Here is a 13,619-nt window from a genome sequence, read left to right as displayed (position 1 = left end):
CGGAGCTGAGCTGAGCGGCTGGATGGGTCTGGGGAGGCCAGCGGAGCAGAGACGTTGGGTGGCGGCGAATATGCGCTTTTGATACGTTGGAGGCTTTCTTGTTCATGGATGGTGAAGATATGCCAGATTTTTCAAGTTTAAAGGTGGAAATTGCTTATTGGGAGGAACTGTCCTTAAAGTATAAACAAAGCTTCCAGGAAGCTCGGGATGAGCTAGCTGAATTTCAGGAAGGAAGCAGAGAATTAGAAGCAGAGTTGCAGGCACAATTAGTACAGGCTGAACAAAGAAATAGAGACTTGCAAGCTAATAACCAAAGGCTGAAATATGAAGTGGAAGCATTACAGGAGAAGCTAGAACATCAATATGCATTGAGCTACAACAGAACTCAGTATTAGAAGATGATTTAAGTCAGACTCCAGCCATTAAGGAGCAGCTGCATAAGGATGTCAGAGAGCTGGAGCATGACCACCTAGAGCAGCGGTTCTCAATCTGTGGGTCGCCAACCTGTGGGTCTCAACCCCTTTGGGGGTTGAACAACCCTTTCACAGGGGTCGCCTAAGACCATCGGAAAACACCTATATAATTACATATTGTTTTTGTGATTAATCACTATGCTTTAATTATGTTCAATTTGTAACAATGAAAATACATCCGGCATATCAGATATTTACATGATGATTCATAACAGTAGCAAAATTACAGTTATGAGGTAGCAACGAAAATAATTTTATGGTGGGGGGTCACCACAACATGAGGAACTGTATTAAAGGGTCGCGGCATTAGGAAGGTTGAGAACCACTGACCTAGAGTGAGCAACCATAGTTTCACTGGAAGACTTTGAACAAAGGCTAAATCAGGCCATTGAACGGCCATTTTTAGAAAGTGAACTTGATGAAAAGGAATCTTTATTGGTCTTGTTATTCTAACAGTTCTCCAGATTGGTGGACACCTATTATCATAATGTTTTCATTTTATGTACCTTTTTTATTTTTGCTACTCTTAGTCCCTTAGTATCAGAAAGGTGTGGTAATGAATGGAGAATCAAGGCTGTATTTCCATCAATGTAGCAGGGGATATTCTTTCAAATCAGGATGAAAGAAAGGTACTAGTCTCACTGTCAGTGAGTCTACATGGGTCTAATATAATACCAAATATTCTATTCAGGGAAAAGACTGTATAACATACTTAGGAAAAGCTGTTACATGAAAGGCAATGTGCTTTGGGAGTTGCATTTTATAGATCATTTGGAGCGGAGCTAGATTTTTGGCACTCAAGTCACAAAAGTCCTTAAGAGAACAGCAGAACATTGAATGGCATTGCTGCAATATCATCCTCTGCTGTTCTTAGCCCACATGTCCTATTATCCAAGCTCATTACAATGGAGTACTTCAGCTTTGAGCTCCCAGCATAATTGAAAAGGAAGTAAAAGGATCTTTAAAACCAACAGAATTTATCCAGCCAGACTATTGGACAGGATACTGTTAAACGGACGCTGATAGTGATAGCAAACCTAAGCACACTCCCTCCAGGGAGCTGACTCTTCTTTCAGGGTAAGTGCTAGCATAGGAACTATTGAAGAACGGTTTCATTTGCTGTTATTTTATCAAGCAAAGTTTGTTTTGAATTTTGGGAAAAGCAACCACCGTCCATTTCCATATTAAACTTTAATAAAGGAAGCGATGTTGATAATTCTCAGGACCGACTACGTGGGTAGTGCAATGTTATCAAAGTAAGTGATTAGAGAAACAGTCAATCCAGATCTGGGTCATAGGCAAAGCTGTGAAGCTAATTATTTAAACTCCTTATTACTTTGGAAGCACAGTGTTTGATATGTGAAAAAGGATTTACATGAAAAGAGGTGAAATAAATGGTGTGCTAGTAAAAAGGTTTTCCTATGCAATAGTTTAGTGACATTTATCAAGGAGGGTGGCTAAAACAAGCATTTTCTATAGTCTCCAAACTCCAGACCAGAATTCACATGACAACATTTTAGTGATATGTACTTGCTTATCTGTGGAAAAGTCAGATCTGATTTATTCAGCCAACCTCCTCTTTCTACCTGGTAAACAATATGTTGGTGCAATGTGTTTTCTAGTGGTACTACTGAGCCAGGAACAGACATGCTCTCATACATCTTCCACCACCAGGGAAAAAATGAACAACTCCCCAAAGTGGAAAGAGTCTTGGATTGAGAACAAGGAGAACTGACATGTGGTACCTCCTCTTCTACCACCACATTGCACATTAGTTCACACAACTATGAATTAAGGGGATGGACAAGAAAGATCTTGAAGCTTCCTTGTGTTTCCAACATGCTTTTGTTAGCACAATGAAATGAAGTGTAAGAATTTCTAAATTTGATTAGCAAGCTAACCATAAATACATTAGTTATGTATTAATGTGTAACAAAGTATCCTCAAAATTAGTGGCCTAAAACAGCAATAAACATTTATCATGTTACACAGTTGAGACAGAAATACAGGTGTGGCTTAATAGGGTGGCACTGGCTCAGAACCTTTCATGAGGTTGCAGCCAATATGTCAGCACAGTTGTAATCATGTGAAAGCTTGGCCAGGGCTGGAAGATCTGCTTTCAAGGTGCTTTACTGGCACATCTAGCAAGGTGGTGCTGGTGGTTGGAAGAAGGCCCTCAATTCCTTGGCATGTGAAACACTCCACAGGACTGCTTGAGTATCTTCCCAGCAGGGCAGTTGACTTCCTGAGGAGCAAATGACCCAAGAAGGAACAAATCAAAATGTTCAGTGTCTTTTATGACATAACCTACTTATACATGCCAACCCTATTTAGTATGAGAGGGGACTATACAAGGACATGAATATGAGGAGGTAAGAATTATTGAGGGCCATCTTGAAGGCTGGTGATCACAATAAATGAAGTTAGTAACAAAAAGGAAATGGTCATTATTATATAAACTATTCAAAAACCATCCTATTTAACCTTTTTTTAAAAGTTAGAAATGACAACATGACATAGCTATATATTTAATTTACCTGAATATTGTGATGCCCCAATGCATTGAATAAAATTGAAAATGATCATATATATGATCCTATCTAATAAAAGACAAAAAGGGTAACTAACCATACCTTCGCTACGCTTCCTATTGGCTAATCAGGGTGATATGCAAATTAACTGTCAACAAAGATGGCGGCCAGCAGCCACGCAGCTGAAGCGAGCAGGAGGTTTGCTTGCTCCAGTGATGGAGGAAGCCAACGTTCCCCGCCTGCCGAGGCCCGGCTCTGAGCTCCGGAAGCAACAATGTTTCAATTATAGAAGCTAAACAAACCCCAGATACCCGCTTTCAGCCAGCCGCGGCCTCAGATCTGGGAGCGCCAGTGATGGCAACAATGTTTCAATTATAGAAGGTAAATAAATCAAAGAATAAAATAAAAAATAAAAAAAAGGAGAGGCTGGGAGCTTCAGTCGCCCACCAGCCTGAAAACGGCCCTCAGCCCCTCACCCAGACTGGCCAGGCACCCCAGTGAGGACCCCCACCCTAAAGGGGGTGTGGCCAGCCTGAAAACGGCCCTCAGCCCCTCATCCAGGCTGGCCAGGCACCCCAGTGGAAACCCCCACCCTGAAGGGGGTGTGACCAGCTGCATACAGCCATCAGCCCCTCACCCAGGCTGGCCAGGCACCCAAACGGGACCCCCGCCCTGATCCGGGACACCCTTCAAGGCAAACCAGCCGGCCCCCACCCGTGCACCAGGCCTCTATCCTATATAGTAAAAGGGTAATATGCAAACTGACCCTAACAGCAGAAAGACTGGGAATGACTGGTCACTATGACACACACTGACCACCAGGGGGCAGACGCTCAATGCAGGAGCTGCCCTCTGGTGGTCTGTGCACTCCCACATGGGGGAGCTCTGCTCAGCCACAAGCCAGACTGATGGCTGCCAGTACAGCGGTGGTGGTGGGAGCCTCTCCTGCCTCCTCAGCAGCGCTAAGGATATCTGACTGCAGCTTAGGTCTGCTCCCTGCTGGCAAGTGGACATCCCCCGAGGACTGCCGGGCTGCAAGAGGGCACAGGCCAGGCTGAGGGACGCCCCCCCCCCCCCGAGTGCACAAATTTTTGTGCACCGGGCTTCTAGTATATATACAAAAGCCTAAGTGATCATGCGACCCTTCGACCATTCAAATGGTAGCTATGACGTGCATTGACCACCAGGGGGCAGATGCTTAATACACAGGCATGGAAACATGGAAAAGACTGATGAATCTCAGAGGGAAGGGGGGAGGGCAGGAAGAGATTAACCAAAGATCTTATATGCATACTAGAGGCCCAGTGCAGGAATGGGTCCTCGGCCTGGCCTGTGGGGATCGGGCCGAAACTGGCAGTCCAACATCCCCTGAGGGGTCCCGGATTGCGAGAGGGCACTGGCCAAGCTGAGGGACCCCATCGGTGCACGAATCTGTGCACTGGGCCTCTAGTTTGTCAATAATATACTACATCAACTTTTTCTTTAAATCTAACTTGGTATTAGCATCCTTGGGGACATCCTATCTAATAAAAGAGTAATATACAAATTGACCAACACACAAGATGGCGGCCCCTATGTGGTCAAAGATGGCCACCACAAGATGGCTGGCAGGGGAAGGCAGTTAGGGACGAACAGGCCTGCAGGGGAGGGCAGTTGGGGGCAATCAGGCTGGCAGGGGAGCAGTTAGGCGTTGATCAGGCTGGTAGGGGAGTGATTAGGGGCAATCAGGCAGGCAGGCAGGTGCATGCTTGGAAGCCAGCATTCCTGGATTGTGAGAGGGACGGTGGGATCGGGCCTAAACGGGCAGTCCAACATCCCTCAAGGCATCCCAGATTGGAGAGGGTGCAGGTTGGGCTGAGGGACAGGACCCCCTCCCCCCGTGCACGAATTTCATGCACCGGGCCTCTAGTCTCTAAATAAAAATAATAATAGCTATTCCTTTTCTCCCAACACACATTCACACAATTTGCTGGCAGCTGAATAGCAAGTAACTCAGGGAGGTAACTGGTAGGAAGAAATGAACTCTCACTAGCTGTTAAAACTAGAATACTCACAATCAGTTCATAACATCTTCTCTTTAAAGGATCACAGCACAACAACTAACATATATACCTATTGCTACTAGATTTTTCATAACAGTTCTAATTTTTAAATTTGTGTCCAGATGTAGGTCAAAAAACATAAATCTGATTGTCAAACAGGCCTACATTCAAAATACTACACTACCTTTAATTCATTGACAAGTTAGGTAATCTCCAGGAACCTCACGTCCCTCATCTAATGTGAATCTACACCCATCATGAGGCCCATTTCATCTTGAAAATATGATTGCTGAATGCATATTTCTCCCATCCTCCAGCTGCTCTGCCCTTCAGTGATCACCCCTTCTCCTTTTCTAAACACTGTGTTACTCTAATTTGGGGCATTAAGTAATCTTGGAACTTTGGACAAATCACTTAACCCCAAGTAATCAATTCCCGTGTATTAAACAGCACTATAATTTTTGCCATAAACACCTCTGAGTCTTAATTTAAGGGTTATATTAAGATGAGTGTCAAAGGCTCCATGAACTGTAAAGCCTGGTTGTGAAACTTTTCAATTTTCTCCCTAAACTGCCAATAGCTGCAGAAGTCTTCGCTTCTGATTATTAAAACAACATAAGCATTATATACTATTTTAAAAAATTCTTTAAAAATGTTAATCTAGTAATTAAAATTGTGTGTGCATGTTCTGTAACAGAGACATAAACAATTAATAATCAGTTAATATCCCAGTCTTTTCCACTGTAAACAAACTCGGTGAAAAGCAAAAATAAATAAATAAATTTTTATTATGAAAATTTTCCATCCTATTGGAAGTATCAGGATAGTATTACGAACTCTCATATATCTATTCCCTAGGTTCAACAATTATCAATCTGTTTCATCCAAACCCGACATTATATCCCTAACTATTGGAAAGCAAATACGGGTATATCATTTTATCTGTAAATATATCGATATGTATATCCAAATGACAAGGGGCTTTGAAAACATAGTAACAATACTACTATCACATAAATATAATAATCATCAAATATCCAGTTAGCGTTCAAATTTTCTCAATAGCCTCACGTTTTATACGTTTTCATATCCACATGTTTAACCTGATTCATGTTGGTTTTAAGACTTTGGTCTCCCATTCAACGTCCTGGACTTGAGCGCTCTCCTCCCCAAGGTCCTGCTGAAAAGTGACTGATCAGCCTTACCAGAACTGGGAGCACCACTAATTGCTGGGGACTGTGGCCCGTGGAACCGGAACCGATGTCGCGCCTCCACTGTGAGCCCCGGAGGGAACTCTTTTTCAATTGCACTGAGGACAGTCTTCGCTGACGCGATTGGCAGGAGGCACCGGAAGCGCTTGTGAGTCTGTAGCCCGGGCCCAGGCTGGCGCCACGAGCCTCGCTGAAGACCGGCTGCGTGGTTTCTATCAGGAGTGGATGGAGCCCAGAGTCGACCGGACCTCCGCAGCGATGGAGCGGGACGCAGGAGGCCGCTCGGCCAGCGCACTGTTCGCAGGATTCCGGGCCTTAGGGCTTTTCAGCAACGACATTCCACACGTGGTGCGGTTCAACGCGCTGAAGCGCCGCTTCTACGTGACGACCTGCGTGGGCAAGAGCTTCCACACCTACGACGTGAGTGACTCCTTCCATCACCCGCTCTCCGGGAACCACCCTCCCGGGACCCGGGGTCATCCCGCTCTGCAGCCCCGTCCTCGTACCCCCACCATCCCCGTCCCGCCCCCCGCCCTCCTAGGACTGTCTTTTCTGCCCGTCTCTTCCTTATCCCCTTCCTGCTGCTTTTCACCGTGGCTTCGCCCCGATGCTGGGTTAGACCTCGCAGTCCGCTGGGGCCGGATTTCCGAGGCAGTCCGGTTAGGACAGCGGTTCTCAACCTGTGGGTCGCGACCCCTTTGGCGGTCGAACGATCCTTTCACAGGGGTCGCCTAAGACCATCCTGCATATCAGATATTTACATTACGGTTCATAACAGCAGCAACATTACAGTTATGCAAACGAAAATAGCAACGAAAATAATTTTATGGTTGGGTCACAACATGAGGAACTGTATTTGAAGGGCCAGAAGGTTGAGAACCACTGGGTTAGGGGGAAGCACCAGAGAACATTTCAGTCCTAGGGCAATATCTTCGTACAGTGAGTCGTCATGTTAGTTCTCTTGAAGCTGTAACTGTGATTGAGACAAGTGCTTAGGCCCCGCACTCTTAGTGAGGAAGAACTGCAAGGCATTGATCGTGCAGTTGATGGCACAGCTGGGTTAGAGATTCACTGACATCTATTGAGAGAGATGGAGAGGGTGGGATTAATTATGAGTTAGGGAACTGTCCACGTTTGATAGCAAACTAATTTCCCCAAACTTCCTCTGAGCATCTATTTTCCACCGATGTTGAGGGTCCGGCATGGCACACACTTAGCCTTGCAGCAATTTCTTCGCAACGTCCATAGGACTATTTCATAGCACCCTTATGTAAACTAGGAAACGAAATCTCAGAAAAGTTATTTGCCCAAGGTCTTCCAGCTTGTTAGTGACAAGAGGTTTTTCTCCTTTAAGAACTCATATCTGCCGAAACCGGTTTGGCTCAGTGGATAGAGCGTCGGCCTGCGGACTGAAGGGTCCCAGGTTCGATTCCGGTCAAGGGCATGTACCTGGGTTTCGGGCACATCCCCAGTAGGAGATGTGCAGGAGGCAGCTGATCGATGTTTCTCTCTCATCGATGTTTCTGACTCTCTGTCTCTCTCCCTTCCTCTCTGTAAAAAATCAATAAAATATATTTAAAAAAAAAAAAAAAGAACTCATATCTCACCAATGATTGAAGTAGTCTTTGTTGCTGTTTACCTACTTCTTCTGTCTTCTCCAAATGAATGTATTCTCTGTGAAAGCAGGAGCCTTTTCTTTTTTAAACAATTAAATTTATTGGGGTGACATTGATCAATTGTGTCATAGGTTTCGAGTGTCCGTTACTATGACACATGATCTGTATATCGCATTGTGTGTCCACCCCCATCGTCAGATCATCTTCCGTCATCATATACTTGTCCCCCGTTATTCTCTACCTCTCCTGTCCCCCTTCCCTCTGGTAACCACCATGCTGTTGTCTCTCTGTGTCTCTGAGTTTCAGTTTTCTGTCCCACATACGAATGCAATCGCATGGTTCTTAAGCTTTTCTTTTATGAGGGAGATGATAATGGCAAGTGTTAGTTAAGCACTTTTTTCTGGAAACCATGCTATAAAGTTCTATTCCTTGATGGATTGTGAAAATCAAGTGGGTTATTAGCAAGAAGAACTGGTTGTTGGTAGCCTGTTGAATTAGTGGAATAGGAAAGTGAAGGCCAAGCCCAAGGTGGAGGTGATGGTCATAGTAGCTAACATTTATTGAGCAGTTATTATATGACTGGCTCCATTCTAACTGTTTTACACAAATTTTACTCATTGAGTATCATGATAATTTCATAAAGTAGGTATCTGTATTCATCCTGGTTTTATGAAGACTTTGAGGCACAGGGAGCTTGAGTAACTTTCTCAAGGTTACACAGCTGGATCAGTAACCACAGATTAGGGTCAACAAACTATAGTCTGCAAGGCAGTCTTGCTCACCATTTGTTTTCATATGACATTTTATTTTTTCCCCATGTAGTTTTGTGTTTATTCTAACATAACATGACAAGCTCCGAGTAAAATTTGCACAGTAGTAGGATGCAGTATAATCAAATTTGGCATGGGATGGAGACATCTACTCTTTTAAGAAACATAGGATATTTAACTCATCACTAAGGGCCCTTTCAATCTTAGCACTCTTGCATCTGTGGGGTTTGATTTCACATTTATACCTCTCTGGAGCTCTGTGCTTCTGAGATGGGCAGTTTAGACATTTTCAAATGTTTAGGGGGAAAATCAAAAGAATAGTATTTCATGGCATATGAAAAATAAGACTAAGTTTATTGGAATACAGCCACACACATTTGTTTATGCATTATATATGACTGCTCTCTTGGTACATTCGCAGTTGAGTAGACACAACAAAGACCACATAGCCTGCAAAGCCCTAAAATATTTTCTGTGTGCCCATTATAAAAAACATTCACCTACCCTTTCCTTCACCATTCCTAATGAAATAGTTGAAATGATAAGTTTTCCTAATAATGAAAATTAGGATCAGTAATTGTCTTAGGAAGGACAGCATATCAAATTTATGTATGAGATTATATTTTGATCTTCAAGTGTTAGATTATTATAATTACTAGAGGCCTGGTGCACGAAATTAGCGCATGGGGGTCTGGGGGAGGTCCCTCATCTGGGCTTGCATCCTCTTGCAATCCAAGACCCCTCGGGGGATGTCCAACTGCCAGTTTAGACCCTATCCTGGCAGTCGGACATCCCTCTCACAATCTGGGACTGCTCGTTCCTAACCACTCACCTGCCTGCCTGCCTGATTGCCCCTAACCACTCACCTTCCTGCCTGATTGCCCCTAACCACTTGCCTGCCTGATCACCCCTAACTACTCACCTGCCTGCCTGATCGCCCTAATCGCCTCTGCCTGCCTGCCTGATCGCCCCTAACCACTCTGCCTCAGCCCCGGCTGCCGCAGCTTCATCCGGAAGGATGTCCGGAATGACATCCAGAAGGTCATTCGGTTGTCCAGTCTAATTAGCATATTATGCTTTTATTATTATAGATTTTTGTTAGTGAGAATTTAATCATTTTTTTTTCTCTTTTAAAACAGGTTCAGAAACTTAGTTTGGTCGCAGTAAGTAAGTGTAAACTTTATTCTGAATCTATGTATATTTTGTATCTTTTTAAAATTTCAACAAATTTAAGACTTACAGAACATATAAGGAATCCAGTGTGTATTTCTGATAAACTTACATAGCAAAAAAAAAATTCAGGATCATATGCTACATTTAGTTGTCATGTCTCTTAAATCTTCTTTAATGTGGAATAGTTTGTTAGACTTTTGCTATGCTTCACATCATTGACATTTTTGTCTTTTTTGTTTTGTTTTGTTTTACATCATTGACATTTTTTTTATCATTGACATTTTTGAATTCTATATATGCTAGTTCTTTTTTAGACTATCCGTTAAATTTATTTAAAAAATTTTTCTGTTGTGATTAAGTAGAGGTTATGTACTATGTCGAGAATAACAAAGAAATGATGCTGAATTCTCAGTGAATCATATCAGAACACACATGCTGTTGGTTAGCCCTTTTCCTGGCAGTGATAACTGATCGTTTTGTTAAGGTGACATTTGTCAGGCTCTATTTTAAAGTTTTGCCCTCTGTAATTAATATGTATCTTGTGGTAAGATACATTGAGACATTATAAATATCCTGTTACTCTTCAAAGTGTCATCTGCTGCTATTATCATTCAGTGATACTTCTTACCTGAATCAGTAACCAGTATTATGATTACCAAATAGTGCTTTTCATATTTCATCATCACTTTGATTGTAAGGAAGACATTTTCCCTTTTCACACATTTAGATATTTTTCTAATGGAAGGAATATTTATTTTTTTTGAAATTGTTTAATAAAATAAAGGGCTTGCCAGGGTGCAGAGATTCTGGTTTACTATCAATTATGATCTTTGTAAGAGAGACAGAGGAGAACTGTAAGAAATCTATTGGATATATCTGATAAACTTAAAATTTTTAAAAGATTATAGGAGGCAGAAGAAGGACAATGTAACCTCAGTTGAATACAGAAGTGAATAATAAACCTATAAAAATAGTATTTTGTAAATGAAATCCCAAAGTGTAATATGCAACATAAAAAAATGCTTAATTCTTTATCTTTTAATCCTCTAACCCCCTAAGCAGAAAATTTTTTTAAAAATATATTTTATTGATTTTTTACAAAGAGGAAGGGAGAGGGATAGAGAGTTAGAAACATCGAGGAGAGAGAAACATCGAGGAGAGAGAAACATCGTCCTACTGGGGATGTGCCCACAACCAAGGTACATGCCCTTGACCGGAATCGAACCTGGGACCTTTCAGTCCCCAGGATGACGCTCCATCCACTGAGCCAAACCAGTTAGGGCTAAGCAGAAAATTTTAAAAAGGCCAGGGTAACCATGACAGTGAGAGAGGATTCAAGAAATCATATCATATGAGAAAGACAGCAGTTGATAGGCATATTTACCTTGGAGAAGATGGAGTGGGAGTCAGATTGTTCATTTTAAGGGTCAACATGTAGAATATCAGATGGAGTATTTTTTTAAAAATACATAATTTTATTGATTTCAGAGAGGGTGAGGGAGAGAGAGATAGAAACATCAATGATGAGAGGGAATCACTGATTGGCTGCCTCCTGCACGCTTCCTTTTGGGGATCGAGCCTGCAAGCCATGCATATGCCCTTGACTGGAACCTGGGACCCTTCAGTCTGCAAGCCAACAGTCTATCCACTGAGCCAAACCGGCTAGGGCCATATGGAGTATTTTTGAGGGTACTCCAAAGTGTAGAGTTAGATGGGGTTCTAAGTTTTTATTTACTTTAAAAATTTTCCTGGAGTTATTAGTGAACTTGATGTTCCTGAAAACATTCACATATGACTGAATGTCTGCTAAAGTTTTGTGTATTAAGGATTTTTCCCAAATAACCTCAAAAAGCTTCTTTTCACTTCCTTAGAATTATGTTTTTATGTCTGCAAATACAAGACATTAGTTCTCTTATTGAGGGTTAAGATGATTTCATAGTTTCAGCCTCATAGTTATTATTAGATGTCTAAAATAACATTAATGTCAAAATTTTATACTCTGATGGTTAGCTTTCATATTTGCACATACACATATTTTTAAATTATAACCAGGAAAAATGTTATGTGTATACTTGAGGTTTCCATCTGTTTCACGATCTTAATTTTTTATCACTTCATATTTCTTTTTCCTAGGTAACTCTCTTCCACAGGATATCTGCTGTTTGGCAGCTGATGGGAGGCTGGTCTTTGCTGCTTATGGGAATGTTTTCTCCGCATTTGCCCGTAATAAAGAGGTTTGTATCACTGGACTATTTTAATGTGATTGTCTTTTGCAGTTGTCATTTGTCATGATAGTTGGCATCCTTCTTCTGGGACTTTATTCACATTGGCACCACAGCTTTATGAGAATTGGCTTTTTATTGTGGACAGCTCGGCTTCTAACTCCTTTTCTAAGAACTAAGTACTTGTTCCTATATAAAGAAAGCTAGATTATCTTGTTTCCCCCACTAATAATGAAGAATCTTTTTTTTCTTAATCTACCAATCTTTTTTGTCTTAATCTAAGTTTGTCCTGGGAAGACTAGAGAGATGATCTGGCTTTAGTGGTCCAGAATGAAAGGGAAAGTGGGAGTAGGGATGCCTGGCCTGTGATAGAATCATTGTACTTGTTAAGAGTTGAATGGACTGACATTTGTTCCCAAAGTCCTCCATCATCACTACTTGTGGTAGGATGGCAACTTACCTATGGAGTTCTTTAATGGGAGATGTTTGGGTTTTTAGAGTTTTAGGGAAAATGTCTGGTTTTTGTAAAGTATTGCGTTTGTAGTTTTCTCTGAGAGATTATATATATATATATATATATATATATATATATATATATATATCTACACTAATAAAAGAGAAACATGGTAATTGGCGTACGACCGCTACCCTTCCCATTGGCTAATCAGCGTATCCTTATGCAAATTAACTGTCAGCCAAGATGGCGGCCGGCAGCCATGCACTGAAGCGAGCAGGGAGGCTTGCTTCCTCCAGGAACTGCAGACTCCAACGTTCCCCGCCTCACTTGCCGGCCTCTCAACTGCAACTCTAAGCAACTATTACTATGTTGCAAATAAGAAGCTAAACAAAACCGGCTTTCAGTCAGCCCCGGACCGCAACATTGTATCCATGTTTTCAGCAGCGAGGCCTCAGAGCTAAAGCTGGCCCAGAATAAAAAAAAAAAAAAGAAAACAAGGAGCGGTTGGGAGCTTTTAGTCAACTGCCAGCGGGAAAACAGCCCTCAGCCCCTCAGCCAGCCTGGCCAGGCACCCCAGTGGGGACCCCCACCCTAATCCAGGACACCCTTCAGGGCAAACCAGCCGGCCCCTACCCGTGCACCAGGCCTCTATCCTATATAGTAAAAGGGTAATATGCCTCCGGGCACCGGGATCAGCGGAGCAGTGAGGCTCCCAGCACCGGGATCAGCGTGACAGGGGGCAGCGCCCAAACCCCCTGATCGCCCTGAGGCTCTGTGTGTGACAGGGGGCGGGGCCACAACCTCCCTATCGGCCCTACTCTGTTTGTGACAGGGAAAGGCGCCCCAACCCCCCGCCCCCACGGGCCCTGCTCTGTGTGTGACAGGGTAGAACCATAACCTCTCCATCGGCCCTGCCCTGAGTGTGACAGTGGCGGTGCCCCAACCCCCTGATCGGCCCTGCTCTGTGGGTAATAGAGGGTGGCGCCCCAACCCCCCTCCACGGGCCTTGCTCTGTGTGTGACAGGGTAGAGCCATAACCTCCCCATTGGCCCTGCCCTGAGTGTGACAGGGTGCAGCGCCCCAACCCCTTGATCCGCCCTGCTCTGTGTGTGACAGGGGGCGGT

At 43.2% G+C, this 13,619-nt stretch overlaps 1 protein-coding gene and 1 pseudogene across 1 annotated transcript in view; both read left to right on the top strand.

Moving 5' to 3' along the window:
* On the top strand, nt 1-2,085 carry LOC102433812 (annotated as a pseudogene).
* A 4,295-nt stretch (nt 2,086-6,380) lies between these two features.
* Nucleotides 6,381-13,619, top strand: part of WDR36 (WD repeat domain 36) — a 46,219-nt gene continuing 38,980 nt past the window's right edge. The window contains exons 1-3 of the mRNA XM_006081164.3: nt 6,381-6,677; nt 9,783-9,810; nt 11,950-12,050. Coding sequence (XP_006081226.1) covers nt 6,483-6,677; nt 9,783-9,810; nt 11,950-12,050 — 324 coding nt within the window. The 5' untranslated portion in view covers nt 6,381-6,482. The remainder of the gene's footprint in view (nt 6,678-9,782; nt 9,811-11,949; nt 12,051-13,619) is intronic.

This window comes from Myotis lucifugus, unplaced genomic scaffold, assembly GCF_000147115.1.
Source record: "Myotis lucifugus unplaced genomic scaffold, Myoluc2.0 scaffold_0, whole genome shotgun sequence".
Lineage (NCBI taxonomy): Eukaryota > Metazoa > Chordata > Mammalia > Chiroptera > Vespertilionidae > Myotis > Myotis lucifugus.
The sequence above is the reverse complement of the archived record's forward strand: the minus strand, read 5'-3'. Positions and strand labels throughout refer to the sequence as shown.